This window comes from Cornus florida, unplaced genomic scaffold (assembly GCF_030987335.1).
Source record: "Cornus florida cultivar Cherokee Brave unplaced genomic scaffold, ASM3098733v1 CherokeeBrave_3.0.0_Hap2_Chr08, whole genome shotgun sequence".
NCBI lineage: Eukaryota > Viridiplantae > Streptophyta > Magnoliopsida > Cornales > Cornaceae > Cornus > Cornus florida.
Window position 1 is genome coordinate 1,653,362 of NW_026775578.1, and position 17,071 is coordinate 1,670,432.

A 17,071-nucleotide genomic window follows, 5' to 3' on the forward strand; every position below is an offset into this window, starting at 1 on the left:
TCTCGAGCCGTCAACATCATGATGAGACGCCTTCAATAATTACCCCCTTATTAAACAAGGGGTAATTATGGGGGCAGTTGAGGAGGCCCGAAGTGACATGGGCCGGATATGACCCACAAACACGACATCCGGTCCGTGCAGATGGGTCAAGCCCATAGAGAGACACTGCCATATGGGCCGAACGCGAATAGCCCATCAAAGATGACCAAAACTCACAAAGGAACGGACCTAGATCTAGCAGTCCATTAATATTTGTAAGTATCTATAAATAGGAGAAGTAATGGATAGAGGAAGGGGATATTTTTCTGTTGAAATGTAGAGTTTTAGAGAGAGAAAGAAAAAACAAATTTCTTGCATCTTTAGGAACAACATAATGTTTGTCTTCAACAGCTTAGTCGGTAAGGTTAATGATGAATGAACCCACATTTAATCTTTAATCTTTATAGCAGAGAGTTTGATCGAAGCCTCGAATCAATCCTAATACATGGTCGGTGTCACCACTCATGATAATAATACACTAAAAGATAAGGCTTATTCTAATTAATTGTAGTCGGTGAGGACCTCTTATGTTAAACTCGTGTCCTGTGAAACCATACCATATTTGTTTGATAAATTTTATTTAGACTTATTAATCTATATTGCATGCTATAGAAATTGATTTCTTTTCATTTACTTCATTTTTTTTCCTTTTATTATTTATTATTAAATTTCATTTAACTAAATTACTTGATAAAAAACTCGCAAGCCCACTTTTACTTTAACAAACTCCTAATTTCACTTTTATTTTTCTCCACTATTTTAACCTCTTTCTTAATTGTTTTATCCCACCATTCAATTTCGCAGCTTTCATTGAATGAATGAATAATTTCAGAAAATTCATTCACTACCCAATGGATAGATGAAATGTGGGCACACATGTTTTTCATTTTTTTTCATTTTCATTTTCTTTTTTATTTATTTATTTTTATGTTGGGTTTTTGAGCCTTTTTTTTATTTATTATTCTAAATAATTGGATTGGTGAATATGCTTGACTTAATTAAATTATTAAATTGCAAGTGTCGGTGTTATTCTAATAATTAGGTTGCACTCGGATTTTGAATCTTGCACCCTCTTCTTCTCCTCTAATAACAAATCACTAATTTCAAACATTCTTGTCTTTATAAAAAATATATATATATTCATTTTCAAATTATTGACAAAATGAGTTAACAATTTCTCCCGAGTGTCTTTCAGTAAAAATTGGAGCAAGAATTGACTAAAAGCTAGAGAAAGTACATTCTCAGGTTGACATATTAAGAATAATGATAGGGTGTGTTAGTTGGGTTGGAACCTAATCACAATTATCTTCATAGAATGAAGCCACATTATGGATATACTCGTTTAAGGACAATGCACCATTTTTGAAAAACAAAATACATTGGACAGCGCATCCAATATTTACTCCACAGCCACGTACCCCTTCCGGTCCGTCTCAAAACTCGCATAATTTGTCTTTTCCTTCTTTCTTTTTTCAATTGGTAGGACTCCCATGAGTCCCAAAAATTAGGCAAAGACAAATTAATAAGATTCTAATATCTACGTAATCCTCATCCCGTTGGCATGTGCCCACCGGATGACAAATCCAGAGAAAGAATGTAAGCAGCAATTCTACATACAATACATACATACATGGGAAGCATTACACTACCTTCTACTTGTAGTAGGAAGATACGTTAAAATAACACACAAATACAACAACTTGCCTCCTCTGTTCATGTTCATGTTCTAACATGCCCAACAGTACCAATGAAACTAAAATCCCAACAGTACCAATGAAACTAAAATCCAATTGTTCCAGATCTACGCGTTTTTTCCAAGCCATGCATGTTGACTTTACACAATATATACTTACAAATCCTTCAATTTATTCAATCTCAAACTAACCTACCGTTTCCTCAATCACTTATACGCGCATATTTGTATATATATATACACACACACACAGACATGAACCAATCCCATTAAACACATTCAAGACAATGGCTTCTAAGTTCCTTATCTCTTCTTTCACCATACTTGTGGTTCTCACATTACTTTCATTCTTGTCTTGTGTGTCTTGTGCTGATGTTCGTCCGGGCAATCCTATATCGTCCGGGACCATTTGCCAGTCCACTCCTTATCCTGCCTTCTGCAAATCTATGCTCCCCAACAATAACTCCGCCAATGTTTATGACTATGGCCGGTTTTCTGTCCGGAAGTCCATATCATCTGCTCGATTTTTTTTGTCACTAATCGAAAGGATTCTTAGCCGTCCCTCTTCTTTGACAAATGGTGTCATTCAAGCTCTCAACGATTGCCAATTTCTAGCTGCCCTTAACATCGATTTTCTGTTAAGTTCCTTTCAAACTGTGGATACTACTTCCACAATTCTCCCTCCCTTGAAAGCCGACGATGTCCAAACTCTGCTTAGTGCTATTTTAACCAACTCACAGACTTGTTTGGATGGCCTTCAAGCTACAGCCTCGGCTTGGAGTGTCAAGAGCGGTCTTTCCATGCCACTTGCTAATGACACAAAGCTGAATAGTGTTTCTTTAGCTCTCTTCACCAAAGGGTGGGTTCCCAAGAATAAAAAGGGGATGACATGGAAGCCTAATAAGAAGCAATTAGCATTGACGTCAAATGGTGGCTTTTCTTTTAAAATGTCTAGCCGACACCAGGCCATATTCGAGGCTGTGGGCCGAAGGAAACTTCTTCCGACAGTTGGTGATCAGGTTCTGGTGAGTGACATCGTGACCGTGAGCCAAGATGGAAGTGGAAATTTCACCACCATCAATGATGCAGTGGCTGCAGCTCCAAACAACACTGATGGAACCAATGGCTACTTTTTGGTGTATATAACAGCCGGTGTCTATGAAGAATACGTGTCCATTGCTAAGAAGAAGAAGTATTTGATGCTGATCGGTGACGGGATCAATCAGACGGTGATCACTGGCAATCGTAGTGTTGTTGATGGGTGGACTACATTCAATTCTGCAACATTTGGTAATTTCATTTCATATTTTTTTATTTTTATTTTTTCATTACTAATTGCATTAATTAATTAATTAATTAGTTTGTCCCATATTAATTCTTATAAATTTTATATGTGTGTGTCAATATTTCAGTTGTAACCGCACCAGGATTTGTGGCAGTGGACATAACATTCCGAAACACAGCTGGGGGAATCAAGCACCAGGCGGTTGCTGTAAGAAATGGGGCGGATTTGTCTACATTTTATAGGTGCAGTTTTGAAGCGTACCAAGATACATTATATGTACATTCACTTAGACAATTTTATAGAGAATGCGACATATATGGGAGTGTAGATTATATATTTGGTAACGCTGCTGTTGTGTTCCAAAATTGCAACTTGTATCCCCGGCTGCCACTTTCTGGACAGTTCAATGCCATCACTGCCCAAGGCAGAACAGACCCGAACCAGAACACCGGCATTTCAATACAAAATTGCACCATCAAAGCAGCCGACGATTTGGCTTCAAGCAACAGCACTACCCAGACGTATCTAGGAAGGCCGTGGAAGGAATATTCAAGGACTATTTATTTGCAATCTTTCATGGACAGCGTGATAAATCCTGTGGGTTGGCACGAATGGTCAGGTGATTTTGCACTAAACACCTCATACTATGCCGAGTACGGTAACACGGGGCCTGGATCAGACACTAGTGGTAGAGTGACATGGTCTGGTTTCCACATTATTAATAATGTGGAGGACGTTGTTGATTTCACCGTGACTAACTTTATAGTTGGGGATAGTTGGTTACCTCAGACCGGAGTACCTTACAGCACTGGTGGAGTATAATGAGCAGCAGCGCCACGCCACCACATTGTGTTGAAATTATCATTTCATCCATGTTATTGATTCTTGTAGTTGTTTTAGTGAATTAAATAAGCATGTAAAGCCCAAGCTGCACCAAAAGTTAACTAGCTTATTTCATCCTTGTGCTCAAGAACACCCGTTCCAACTTTATCTTAATAAAAATCTCTCTAGCAAATCATGCATTAATCTTTCAGTTGTGTACATGAATTTGACATGGTTATACCAATTTATTGGGCAATCTTTAAAAAGGAAACAAGACATCAAGCAGGAATGGGATGGAACCAAACAAACAGAAGAAAAGTACGTGATAATTGAATGCTAGGATATTGTTGAATTACTAGTTGTTCTGCATTGGAAGAAGTGATTCTACGTGGAGAGTATGTACGGACAATAGGTAAAAGACATAAATTTATGGGCTTCAATTAAAAATGCTCCGGAACAGAAGCGTGTGCTCAATCATTAAAAAATGAGTAATGCTTGAATCCTGTCTTATTAGGAAAAAAATTGTCCTTCAAATTTAGTTGCCCCCGATAAGTATTTACCATTAAAAAAATATAAAATATGAATTATACCCATTTAACTAGATCCGTTTTTTCCCTTTTATTTTATTTTATTTTATTTTATTTTTTTTTGCCCATTTCTCTCACTCCCATCTCCCAATGCTCATGAATTAGAAAAGTAAATTGGAGATAATGCAATTTGCAGAGTTTGTAGAATAGCAATGGAGATGCTAAAAATGTAAGAAGAGAAAGCAGTGAAGCTGTAGAACTCAACACCGAGAGACATGAAAAGAAGAGAAGCAGAAGAGAAACCCCAATCTCAGAGCAAGGCTACAATTTGCAGATTTTTTTTTTTTCTCCCATTTATGCATTACAATGAATTCATGTTCTTTCCATAAAGGTTAGAAATTTACCCTTGTTTTGATTTGAAAATTTTACCCTTGTTTTGTTTCTCTCACATCATGCTTAGATCTCCGTTTTAAGTTGTCGCCTTCATTTCACAAATCCAAACTCTAGGAAGCAACCCATTGATTTCAGACAGTGTTCTAGTTTTAGTAAGGATTGATTGACTTTTTTGAAGTAGGTATGTTCAAACATTATATTTTCTAACTGAAATTATTTTTTCTGCTTTCAAAAAGCTTAAATTAACTATGGGTATTGTTGATTTTTTGTTCAAAATGAGTTTAATTCAAGCTTAATTGTGTTCAACTTTTGAGCTTTTTTCCTTTCAAAAACAAAGGTTTCTATTTGATAAGATAAACAATGTATTGATAGTATTAGGGTGAAGTTTCATTCAATTTTATTTTTTATTTACATATATATATATATATATATATATATATATATATATATATATACATAGTATGTTCTTTAGGAGAACCGAAGAAATATTCTCCAGATAATGCTGATTATTATTATAAGTATCAAGTGTTTATTTAATGTCATTTAGAGAGTACTTGTTTTGCTATGTTTACTTTGGACCCAACTGATGAAAGCTAAGAGAACTGATTGCATAACTTACTCCAGACTCCCACTCGGGGAGTGTGACAACTTTTAATGGAAAATATTTGAAATAGAAGAATATGAACTGAAGTATTCTGTAATGCATCCTCTCACAAGAGCTTAAAATTATGTATTCAGTGACTAATGCAGGAGATGGTTACATAAGCATAAGCAGTGAGCCATCGAATAGTTGTGAAATTGATATGAAAGATGATTGTCCTTCTCCTCCTAACGAGTGTTCCTCAAAAAAAGAAATTAAAAAAGAAGAAGGATGAAACAGAATTTGGAATGGAGTTTAGTTTAGATGAGGACACATACAAGTTCTATGTTTCTCTCTGCATTTGTCGGGATATGATTTGCTGAAGTGTTGGTGTCATTATGAAGATAGTTTATTTCAATCAAATAGACTTTTTTGCTCTATTGATTTGCGGCTTAAGTCTTGGTTTATTGTATTTGCTATTATGTACTCTGTTTATCTTTCTCTAGTGGTTCGATTTTTTTTTTTGTGATGCAAATTTATGCCTTTGCTATTACATTTATAAAAAAATTTACATTTAGTTTGATGTCTTGGGCAAAATGAAAAGTGTAATACACATCATCTGGAGTAAAAATTATTTACAAAATATAAATTTAATAAAATGAAACAATAATGTACAAAATCAAGGAAGAATCTCTCTAGTGCAGCTAAAAAAAAAAAAAAAAAAAAAAAAAACGTCCCAAATCAGTTTTTGAATTTAAATTTTTTTAAAAAAAAATACAATATTTGATAACCAAGCCAACTCTTCAAGAATTATCTAACATTTTTATCATCTCCAATGCTTTACTTTTCTGATTTATGAGCCTCTGTATGTTGTGAGATCAAGACATTGTGAGATGGGAGTGAGAGAAACAAAGAATTAAAGGAAACATTTGCCCGTGAGAGGAGAGAAAAAGAAGGAGAGACAAAAAATGGGTCTAGATAAATGGATATAACTTATATTTTATATTTTTTAATGTTAAGACAGGTGGCAAATTTTTATTGGGCCAACTCAACTTTGAGGACAATTTTTGTCTGAGCATTACTCCAAGGAATTATATACTCTTGGGAAATAGTGGTGTTCCTTATCGAAAAGAGGAGTACTAGTGGTGTTCTTCTCCTTTTCTCTCTCTCCGCAAACCCATTTTTGGGGCACAAAGAGAAACCACAGGAACAGTCGCCACCCACAGGCTGCACTCTCTTCCTCTCTCGCCCCTCTCTGCTAGGAATGGCAATTTGACCCGCCCCCGCGGTTAGCCGCTCCGCCCTGCCCCTTTTTGGTGGTTTTGGGGGATCGTTTTGCTAATATGGGCGGGGATGGTTTCATGTAATAAAAACCCGCGTGGGTTTGGTGTGGGGGCAGGGGAGGTCGCCCCACACCGTTTAGATAGGCAAATTACTTAAATACCTTTATTTCAATAGTATATATATTTACCATTATATATTAAGTATCCTATAATAATATTAAAGTAATAAATGAATTTGATTAAAAGGAAAGTTGCAATGGTGAAGAATTGAAGATGAGGGGGAAAAAAAAGAGCAAATCTATTTTAACAATAAATAAATTATAGTCTTAAACGAGGCGGGACGGGTACCCATGGGGTTAAAAATGTTAAACGGTTACGGAGATGGGGTGGAAAGTTCTCCTGTTTTTGCAGTTTCGGGGCGGGGATGAAGGTGGAGTTTTTAAACGATTGTGGGGGCGGGGAAGGGTACATTTGTTGGGGATACTTAACTCCCTCCAACCCACTCAATGGTCGGCTGTTGTTGAGAGTTAAATTCATTCTTCATCACACACAGCGGAAGTATCATCACATCACATCAAACAAGTATATATGGAGATAACAATCACACACATCCACGCACAACACAATATTTTACATGGTTCACCCAACTCTAGGGTTACGTCCATGGGAGAGAGAGATATTTCATTATTATGAATCAAGGAAGAGAATATACAACCACATGTCAAAACCCCACTTACTCACTCATCATCTTTTTGAGGCTACATGTATACACTCGGGAATTACATAGATTCTCCCCTCTCCTCACAACACTCACCCTTAAACCCTTTATATCTTTTCTCTCTTCTCTCTCTCTAGACCCCTCATACCCATCTCTATTTATAGAGTCTTTAAAACTTAATTCCTTATTGGATAAGTATTCCTCAAATCCAATTTCTTGTCAAATAAGGATCAACTTACTGTGATACTTCCGGATTTCCAAATGTGGGTTGGCCAGGCCCACGCCCGAATACCCGATGATATCAAAACAAATTGATAATAAACGAACACAGAGTACAAAAGAATAAAGAAGAATAAATAAAATGCTGACAAGAAACTAAAATGATAATCTAATACTAAACCTCAGAATATATTTCCATTAGTTAAAAAACTCTTCTGATACAACTGATTCTCCAAAATACACCAAAATACAACTCGGGAATCCATACTGTGTGGACCCCTAGAAAATCCAAACTAAACAAATGACAGCAATAACTGTCTAAATCAAGAAACTGAATTATAAAGGAACTCCTATGTAGCATCGGAAAAATGAAGTAGATTGATCCTCGCTCAGCACGAATAACCTCTACTCCTGACGAACACCTGAAAAATAATGGTGGGTTAGGCCCACAAATAAGTTCTACTCTACTACAGTCCAAGCAGAGATCTGATACACGTATACATCCTAGTCAATCCAACAGTAACTAGTAGTCCGTATATATATATATATATACACACACACACTAGAGGAACCTCACTAGACTACAGGGTTGTCTCAACCTGAATAGTAGGCAACATACAAAATGCACATATAGTGGGCATGAGTATCTAGACCTACTAGAGTACACAACTACACTATATCTAGCTACACATCCCTGACGATATACGTGCCATAACCACTGATCCTGAGACTCAAGTTCATATCATGATACCATACTTATATATATATATATATATATATATATATATATATATATATATAATATAGTAACCATCCTATCCAGTATAAATTAATCCTCCATAAGTCATTTAACTTGTTCAGCTGACCTGACTTGAATATAAGCAGGACTTAACATTTTAGTTAATCCATTCCCTTATATAATAAATTAATCCTCCATAAGTCATTCAACTTGTTCAGCTGACCTGACTTGAATATAAGTAGGACTTAACATTTTAGTTAATCCATTCCCTTATATAATAAATTAATCCTCCATAAGTCATTCAACTTATTCAGCTGACCTGACTTGAATATAAGTAGGACTTAACATTTTAGTTAATCCATTCCCTTATATAAAATAGGTAGGACTTAACTGATAAGTTAATCCGTCCCTAGAATGCCACCGTCTCATACCGGTGCATTAAACCACACAATCCAACAATTGATGTATCGATTAAGAAAATACATCAAACAATCCAGAAATAACTATGATAATATGATATCAAGTTATCACAAAATATGAATGACTTATTATTTATTTAAGCTTCCTATATCATATGTCCTACACAAACTGAATCTTATACATAATGATATTTTATTATACCGTCAAATAAGCATTCTCCATATCCAATTCATCCTACACATTTAATCTTAATTCCTAAAATATTTTAAAAGATTAAATCCATTCGTTTGTTTAAAACATTCAAATAGCAAGCATCATTATGATTGAGTCTATTTAAATTTATTTAAACCCAAACCTAGTTACTATTTAATGTTCAGGAATCCTATGCATGTTTCCACATTCCATCATTTCATAGATATGAAAAAATACATAATGTAAACATATAAAAATTCACACCGAAAATCAAATCAAAATCATGCATTTATCAATTCATAACACAAGAATAGATATGAACCAATTTCATAAAACCTATGTTCTAACCCAATTAAACATGCATAATTATTTAATTTTATGTGTTTAATAAATCCTGAAATTTCCTAGGCATGCATAGAAACACGAATCAAAGGGAAAGAGATAGAAAAAGAACTTGCCTTAAATTTTCGGATCGAAAGTTAAACTTCTTCTTCCTTGATCTTCTCTCTACAGGGTTTTTTTTTTTCCTCATTCCCTCTCTAACTCTCTCTCTAAAATATATCACGTGAATATTTCTAACCCATTTTTACAACCTATAGCTATATATTTATAGGCTAAATAAAATAACCCTAACCCTTTTCCCAATCCAAGTTAACTTAAAAAAAAATAAATATTAAAATATTAATAAGGTAAGTAAAATATGTTACGTATATAATTTATGTATATGTTTATTAAATAAATAAATTATACACATTCCATTATTTATTAATAGATTATCCAATAATACTTAAGTTACCATAATATTATAAAGTAACTTAAAACATAACACGTATCAAATCTATGTATATTTTTATTATTTAAATATAAAACATATACATCAAATTAAATATTACTAGCCAAGTTACCATAAAAGTAGTTAATAAATTACTTTCTCTTTTATATATATTAAAAAGGTAAGGAAAATATATTACGTATATAATTTATGTATATGTTTATTAAATAAATAAATTATACACATTCCATTATTTATTAATGGATTATCCAATAATACTTAAGTTACCATAATATTATAAAGTAACTTAAAACATAACACGTATCAAATCTATGTATATTTTTATTATTTAAATATAAAACATATACATCAGATTAAATGTTACTACCCAAGTTACCATAAAAGTAATTAATATATTACTTTCTTTTTTATATATGTATATAATATATATCTATATATATACATACACAACTATCCATGGGTAATAATCCATACACATCCAACCTCCTATCCAAGTAATCCATGGGACCCAATTAATTGGCCCATTACTACTAACCATAACCATAAAAGAAAAATAAAATAAAATAATAAAAGAAAAGAAAATATTTAATTTACAATTAATCAAAAATACCATTTAAGCAAATAATCTAATTAAACAATTAACACATAGACAAATACAAATAATACATAAACACATAATCAAATAATTAAGTAATACCTAATTCAATTAAACACATAAGTAATTAGTCAAATAATCAATTAAATAATTAAAAATACAATTAAAACAAAGAAATAAATACCGAGACTATCCTTTTAAAATTAGGGGTATTACACTTACCTACAAGGAGTTACCATATCCATCTTCAACTCTAAAATAGTAGGTATAACTTCTTTCCTAGATCTTTAGCCTTTTTCCCCAAGTCTTCAGGATTCCAAAACCAATTAGGAAACTATTTCTCGCAACTTCCAAAACAAAAAAGGAAACTAATTTTCTGTACACAAATTTTGAGCCACAAACCCAACAATCTCCACTTTGGCTCAAAATTCAATCTTCACGTGTGTGGAGGGAAAAAAACTCCCTCCAATAAGAAGCGTACACGTCATCGCTACACATATCTACATTCCAAGGACATATAAGGCCCATCATGCTCAAGCCCAAATTGAGTGTATTTTTAGCCCAAAACCATTGTTATTTGTCTTCCAACCTCCATCAAGGCCGAATCAAGAGGTCATCAACCCAACTTGTTAATATCGAACATCCGGTCCGTTACTCAAGCCCAGCCGGATTAAAGTATGTTCAGCCCAGTTATTCAAGAATGCACAAGTCCTACCAGTTGAAGGATTTACCGTAGAAGGAAAATTCTGAGATAGGAAGTTTGTACAAGGCAAGTTCTATGTATGGAAAATTAGACAAATGGAAAGAACTCTATTAGTAAAGAATGTTTATATAGAAAGAATTGGAGGACAAGTAATGAGAGTCCTACCATAATTTTACAATCTTTTGTATATAAATAGAGGCTTAGACCTCCAATAAAGGAATCAAGCAATTCTACGCTTCGACATGTATTATTCTTGTTTATTTTTACAATTGATTGAGTGAGTTGTTTTATTTTTCTTAATCATTATTGGTTGAGCGAAATTTTGCACCTACACTTTGGCGCCGTCTGTGGGAATCGTATAAAAATATATTCCCACTTGTTCTTCAAATCAAATCCTTAGTCGTATCTGGAATGTCAAACGGAGAGTCAGCAATGAATCAACAGATAGAATTGATGCAAAAGATGCGAGAGGAGTTCTTACACCAATTTGAGACACTCCGGCAAGCAAACGATACGAGTGTCGCCCAGTTAGTTGCGCTTCAGTAGCAAACTCATACGCTGCACACGGCAATGGCCAGGCTAACGCTACAACCACCACCAGGCGATGCTGCAGCACCACCCACAGCCCAGAATTTACCTCCAGTTCACGAGGCTCCGGCCAACGGGACACCACCCAATGGGGCTCGACCTAATGAGGTTCAGCAACAGCAAGGGACGAGGTCCGAGGCGGTTGCTTCGGATAATCTCTCGCGTCGCACACAAGACGAACAGGCCGAGTCCAGCCATAAGCTTACGGTATGGTCCAATGGCATTCCGGATGGCGCACGCGTACAAGATGCCTTCGACGAAAAAAAGCTATTAAGAATTCAGACACTAGCCGAGATGGCTAGAGAGCACAAGAACTCCTTGGTCAAAACCCCCTTTACTGATGATGTGTACCTTGTGGAGAGACCAAGGAAGTTCACTATGCCATCCTTCACCCAGTTCGATGGGGCAGGAGACCCCTCTCGGCATCTCGATCATTATGCGCAAAAGATGGCACTGGACGATCATAACGATCTGTGGATGTGTAAGGTTTTTCCTACCAGTTTAACCGGAGCAGCGTTAGAATGGTTCAGGAATAGGCCACACAAGTCTATCCCTGATTATGAGACCTTGTGCACTATGTTCTTAGCCCAGTATTGCGAAAATAAGAAGCAGAAGAAAAGTATTGCCAGCCTTTTTTCACCATAAGGCAAAGGAAGGGAGAAACTCTGCAAGCTTTCTTATGCAGGTTTAACATGGAAGCCTCGGAGATAGCAGATTGCCACCCTGCCACGGCAATCGAAACATTTAAGTTGGCAATGATCCAGGGAACCAAGTTTCACACATCTTTGATCAAATATTCCCCCCCGGATATGCAGACTTTGAACGCTAGGGCACAAATCTACATTCGGTTGGAGGAGAACGTAGCCCACTGTGCACAACACGCTACCCTCGTCACAATGGAAAACAAGTCTCGAGAGAAAGCTGCAAGCACAAGGATGCAGAAGGTTCCTCATGCCGCCACACAAGTCACCCAAGCGCCTGAGAAGAGGCAAAGGACAGAGGACAGGCTTACCCCTCTCCGTACTACCTTAGCGCGCCTGTTCCAAGAGAATAAGACGAGGTTCGCAACTCTTCAGCCCATGAAACAACCCTTGGAGCAGAGGGACAAAAGCAAACATTGTGCCTACGATAGAGACTATGGGCATACCACCAATGACTGCAGGTCCCTTCAGCGACAGGTAGAAAGCATGATAGCGAGAGGAGAGTTGGTGGAGTATCTCACCACGAAGGAGCACGTAAAACCTCGGGAGGTTAACCCTCGACAGGTAGAGGGCGGTCAGATAAAGGTTATCCATGCCATACACAGAAGGTCAGAAGATGATGAAGAGTCTGAAGAGTTGTACAGATCCAGGTTGAGAGAGGCTCATAAGTTACGAAGATTGTCTTTGGTAAACACGGTTGCGCCAGGCAGCATCAACATTGGATTCGGTAATAATGATCTATCTAGAGTCCAGCGCCCGCATGAAGACCCCTTGGTCATCAGCCTTCTAGTGGCGAATTATATGATCAGGAGGGTGCTGATAGATCCGGGAAGTAGCGCCAACATCATTACAAAAGCAGCCTTCGATCAGCTGGGGGTTTCACCATCGTCCATCAGGCCAACTTCCAGCCCCCTAATGGGGTTTGATGGTACTAAGGTGAATCCACTTGGGGTGATCGATTTATCCGTTACTGCAGTAAAGAGGACTCTGAAGGAGAACTTTGTCGTGACGGAGATTCATCCATCTTATAACCTCATTATGGGGAGAGGTTGGATCCATCGTATGAACGGAGTCCCCTCTACCCTTCATCAAGTAATGAGGTGTTTATCCCCAGATGGCAGGGAGGTCATCGACCTCTGGGGAGACCAGGTTGCTGCAAAAGAATGTTACATGCTAACACTATATGAAGCAAAGAAGGCGTCGAAATCACCTCAGTCAGAGGTGAATCCCAAAGACGCAATCAAATAGCAGTTACAGTACCCTCTGCCCAAGTATCTTAAGGCAGAGGAAGAAGCCGAGGCTGAAGCACCTACCGAGGAGTCCTTCGAAGCTATAGAGGTAGTCCTCGGAGACCCTCAGAAGGTCACCTACATTGGCTCATCTTGCACAGCCGAAGAGAAGGAAGCATTGATCAGGGTCATTCGGTGTAATTCGGATGTCTTTGCCTGGGATCACTCAGACATGGTAGGGATCGATCCTACGGTCTCATGCCATAGTTTGAGGGTTAACCCAGAATTCAGGCCAGTCAAGCAGAGGCACCGACGGTTCGCACCTGAACGGAATCGCATAATAGCCGAGGAAGTAAATAAACTATTACAAGCAGGATTCATTCGAGAGGTGCAATACCCACAATGGCTCTCAAATGTAGTAGTCGTTCAAAAGAAGAATGGGAAATGGAGGGTATGCGTAGATTATACCAACCTTAACAAAGCTTGCCCAAAAGATAGCTTCCCACTGCCCAAGATTGATCAAATAGTGGATGCTACGATAGGCTATGAGAGGCTCACATTCCTCGATGCATACTCTGGCTATAATCAGATTCCCATGAATCCTGAAGATGAGGAGAAAATCGCTTTCATCACAGAGACGGGCACTTACTGCTACAGAGTGATGCCCTTCGGCCTAAAGAACGCCGGAGCCACCTACCAGCGACTTGTCAATAAAATTTTCAATAATCTACTGGGGAATACAGTTGAAGCCTATATCGATGACATGGTGGTCAAAAGTATATGGAAAGAGGATCACCCGAAGCACCTCCAGGAGGTCTTTGATACTCTCAAGAGGTACAATATGAAGCTGAACCCCACCAAGTGCTCCTTCGCCGTTTCTTCAGGACGGTTCCTTGGGCACATTGTAAATAAAAGAGGAATAGAAATAAGCCCAGCTCAGGCAAAGGCACTCGTATAAAATCAAGAGCCAAAAACCCGCAGGGAAGTGCAAGTTCTAACAGGCCGAGTTGCGGCCCTCAACCGGTTCATATCCCGATTATCTGATAAGTATAAACCTTTCTTTGATGCTATTCGATCCAAAAACAAAGATATGTGGGGACCTCAGCAGTAGGAAGCTCTCAATCAATTGAAAAGTTACATGACAAAACCCCCAATCCTTTCTGCTCCAACGCCCGGAGACACTCTCATCCTGTACTTGGCAGTATCAGCTGTAACAACAAGCGCAGTGTTGATCAAAGAAGGAGGCAAGATTCAGCATCTAATCTTTTACACAAGCAAAACGATGACGGATGCCGAGACGCGGTACAGCAAGACGGAAAAGATAATCCTGGCTTTAATTTATGCCAAAAGGAAACTTCGACATTACTTCAAATCTCATAGCATAGTAGTACTTACAAATCACCCTATACGGGCTATCCTAGCTAAACCAGACTTGTCTGGTCGAATTACAAAATGGGCTATTGAACTTAGCTCTTTTGATATCACCTATACACCAAAGGTATCTCACAAGGGGCAGTCAGTAGCGGATTTCCTACTGGAGTATGAAGATCAATCTGAGGAGCCGATACTTCAAGAGCCGTACTGGGAGTTACGGGTTGATGGCTCTTCCAACCAGAAAAGGGCAGGGGCTGGGATTGACATCACAACACCCGAGGGTACCAAGCTGCAGTAGTCAATTTGGCTAGATTTCTCAGCTACTAATAACGAGGCCGAGTATGAGGCGTTGCTTGCCGGACTTCGGCTAGCTAAACAGCTACAGGTACGGTGCTTAAAAGTTTTTAGTGACTCACAGCTTGTGATCAATCAAGTGACAGGGCATTATTATCCCAAGGAGGAACGTATGAAGTCATACAAAGATGCTGTAGAGAATGCCATCCGGGAGTTCGATCAAATCGAATTCCATCAGGTACCACGAGATGAAAATGCCGAAGCAGATCGATTGGCCGCAGCCGCATCATCTTCAGACGAAGAGTTGATTCGGCTTATTCCAATCGATGTCCTCGAAGAACCTAGTATTAATCCCTGGCAAGAGGTGATGGTGATCCCGGAAGGTCCACGTGAGCCATGCTGGATTGATCCAATCGAGGCCTACCTCAAGGAAGGAGTTCTCCCAAATCAAAAAGCTGAGGCAAGGAAGCTTAGGCTTACCGCGGCTAAATACTCAATCATCAATAACCAGTTATACCGAAGGTCATTCTCCGGTCCTTATCTCAAGTGTTTAACCCCTACTGAGGCTCTCACAATTCTAAAACAAATTCATGAAGGGGATTGTGGAAATCACTCGGGAGGAAGATCCCTTGCACACAAAATTCTAACCCAAGGCTATTTTTGGCCATACTTGGCTCGGAATGCCGAAGAATACTCAAGAAGATGTGACAAGTGTCAGCGCCATGGTCCAATAAAGCATCAACCTGCTGAAGGTTTGCACGCCATGGCTAATCCATGGCCGTTCGCCCAATGGGGGATTGATGTAGTAGGACCGTTACCCAAAACCGTGGAAAAAAAGGAGCATGTGCTTCTGGCTACGGATTACTTCACCAAGTGGGTGGAAGCTGAAGCCTTCTCTAGCGTCACCCACGAAGAAGTAAAGCATTTCATTTAGAGCAACATTATTTGCCGGTTTGGGGTACCAAAAGTCATCGTAATGGACAATGGTAAGAACTTCGATAACAGAAGTACAAGAAAGTTCTTTAACGAACATGGAATCCTGTAAAAATTGGCTGCAGTTAGTCATCCACAAGGCAATGGGCAAGCTGAGATAACTAATCGCATGATATTTGGGCACTTAAAGAAAAAATTGGAGAAATTGAAGACAAAATGGTACGAGAATCTCCCCCAAGTGCTCTGGGCCTATCGAACCACTCCAAGACGACCCACGGGAGAAAGCCCATTTGCTATGGCATATGGATCCGAAGCTGTCATTCCTACCGAGTTAATAATCCCAACCCTTCGGACATCCTTGGTACTGGAAGGGAACAATGAGCAACAACTCGAACATAGCCTTGATCTTGTGGACGAAAAGAGAGATGCCGCCTCAATTCGGCTCGCGGCATACCAACAGCAGGTGTGTAACAGTTATAACAAGCGTGTCCGGTACCGTAGGTTCTTGGTAGGCAATTGGGTTTTGAAGCAAGAGACATTTCATGTAAAGAAACTGGAACCTAATTGGACTGGACCCTACAGGGTTACCGAAGTAGTGGGGAAAGGAGCATATCGTTTGGCCGAAGCTGACGGACGTCCCATTGCGCGTCCTTGGAACGCAATACACCTTAAAAGGTATTTCCATTAGATAAGTTTGTCAATTTTGCTACAAATTCTTCACAAATAAGGCTGAGTATGTCCACAGTCAGCCAAACTTTTCTTTATTTTGCTTCTATGTTCAGTACAATTCTACTCTATTTTCTTTCTATAAAAATGGGGGCCATACTACTGATCATGCAACTTTTATGCATGCCACTTTTATGCATGCGTCGCATTAGGCAATTTTTATGCATGCCAAGTCGCACTATGCATTTTTTATGCAAAGCAATGTTAGAAGCAAGCTGTTAAAAA

General features: G+C 38.2%; 1 protein-coding gene across 1 annotated transcript; it reads left to right on the forward strand.

Annotated features, from left to right (window-relative positions):
- The first annotated feature begins 1,860 nt into the window (after positions 1 to 1,860).
- LOC132268813 (probable pectinesterase/pectinesterase inhibitor 7) lies at positions 1,861 to 4,037 on the forward strand. Its single transcript, XM_059769662.1, has 2 exons — positions 1,861 to 3,022; positions 3,145 to 4,037. The coding sequence occupies exons 1-2, from the start codon at positions 2,020 to 2,022 to the stop codon at positions 3,837 to 3,839; spliced, it is 1,698 nt and encodes a 565-aa protein (XP_059625645.1). The 5' UTR covers positions 1,861 to 2,019; the 3' UTR covers positions 3,840 to 4,037.
- Positions 4,038 to 17,071: the final 13,034 nt, after the last annotated feature.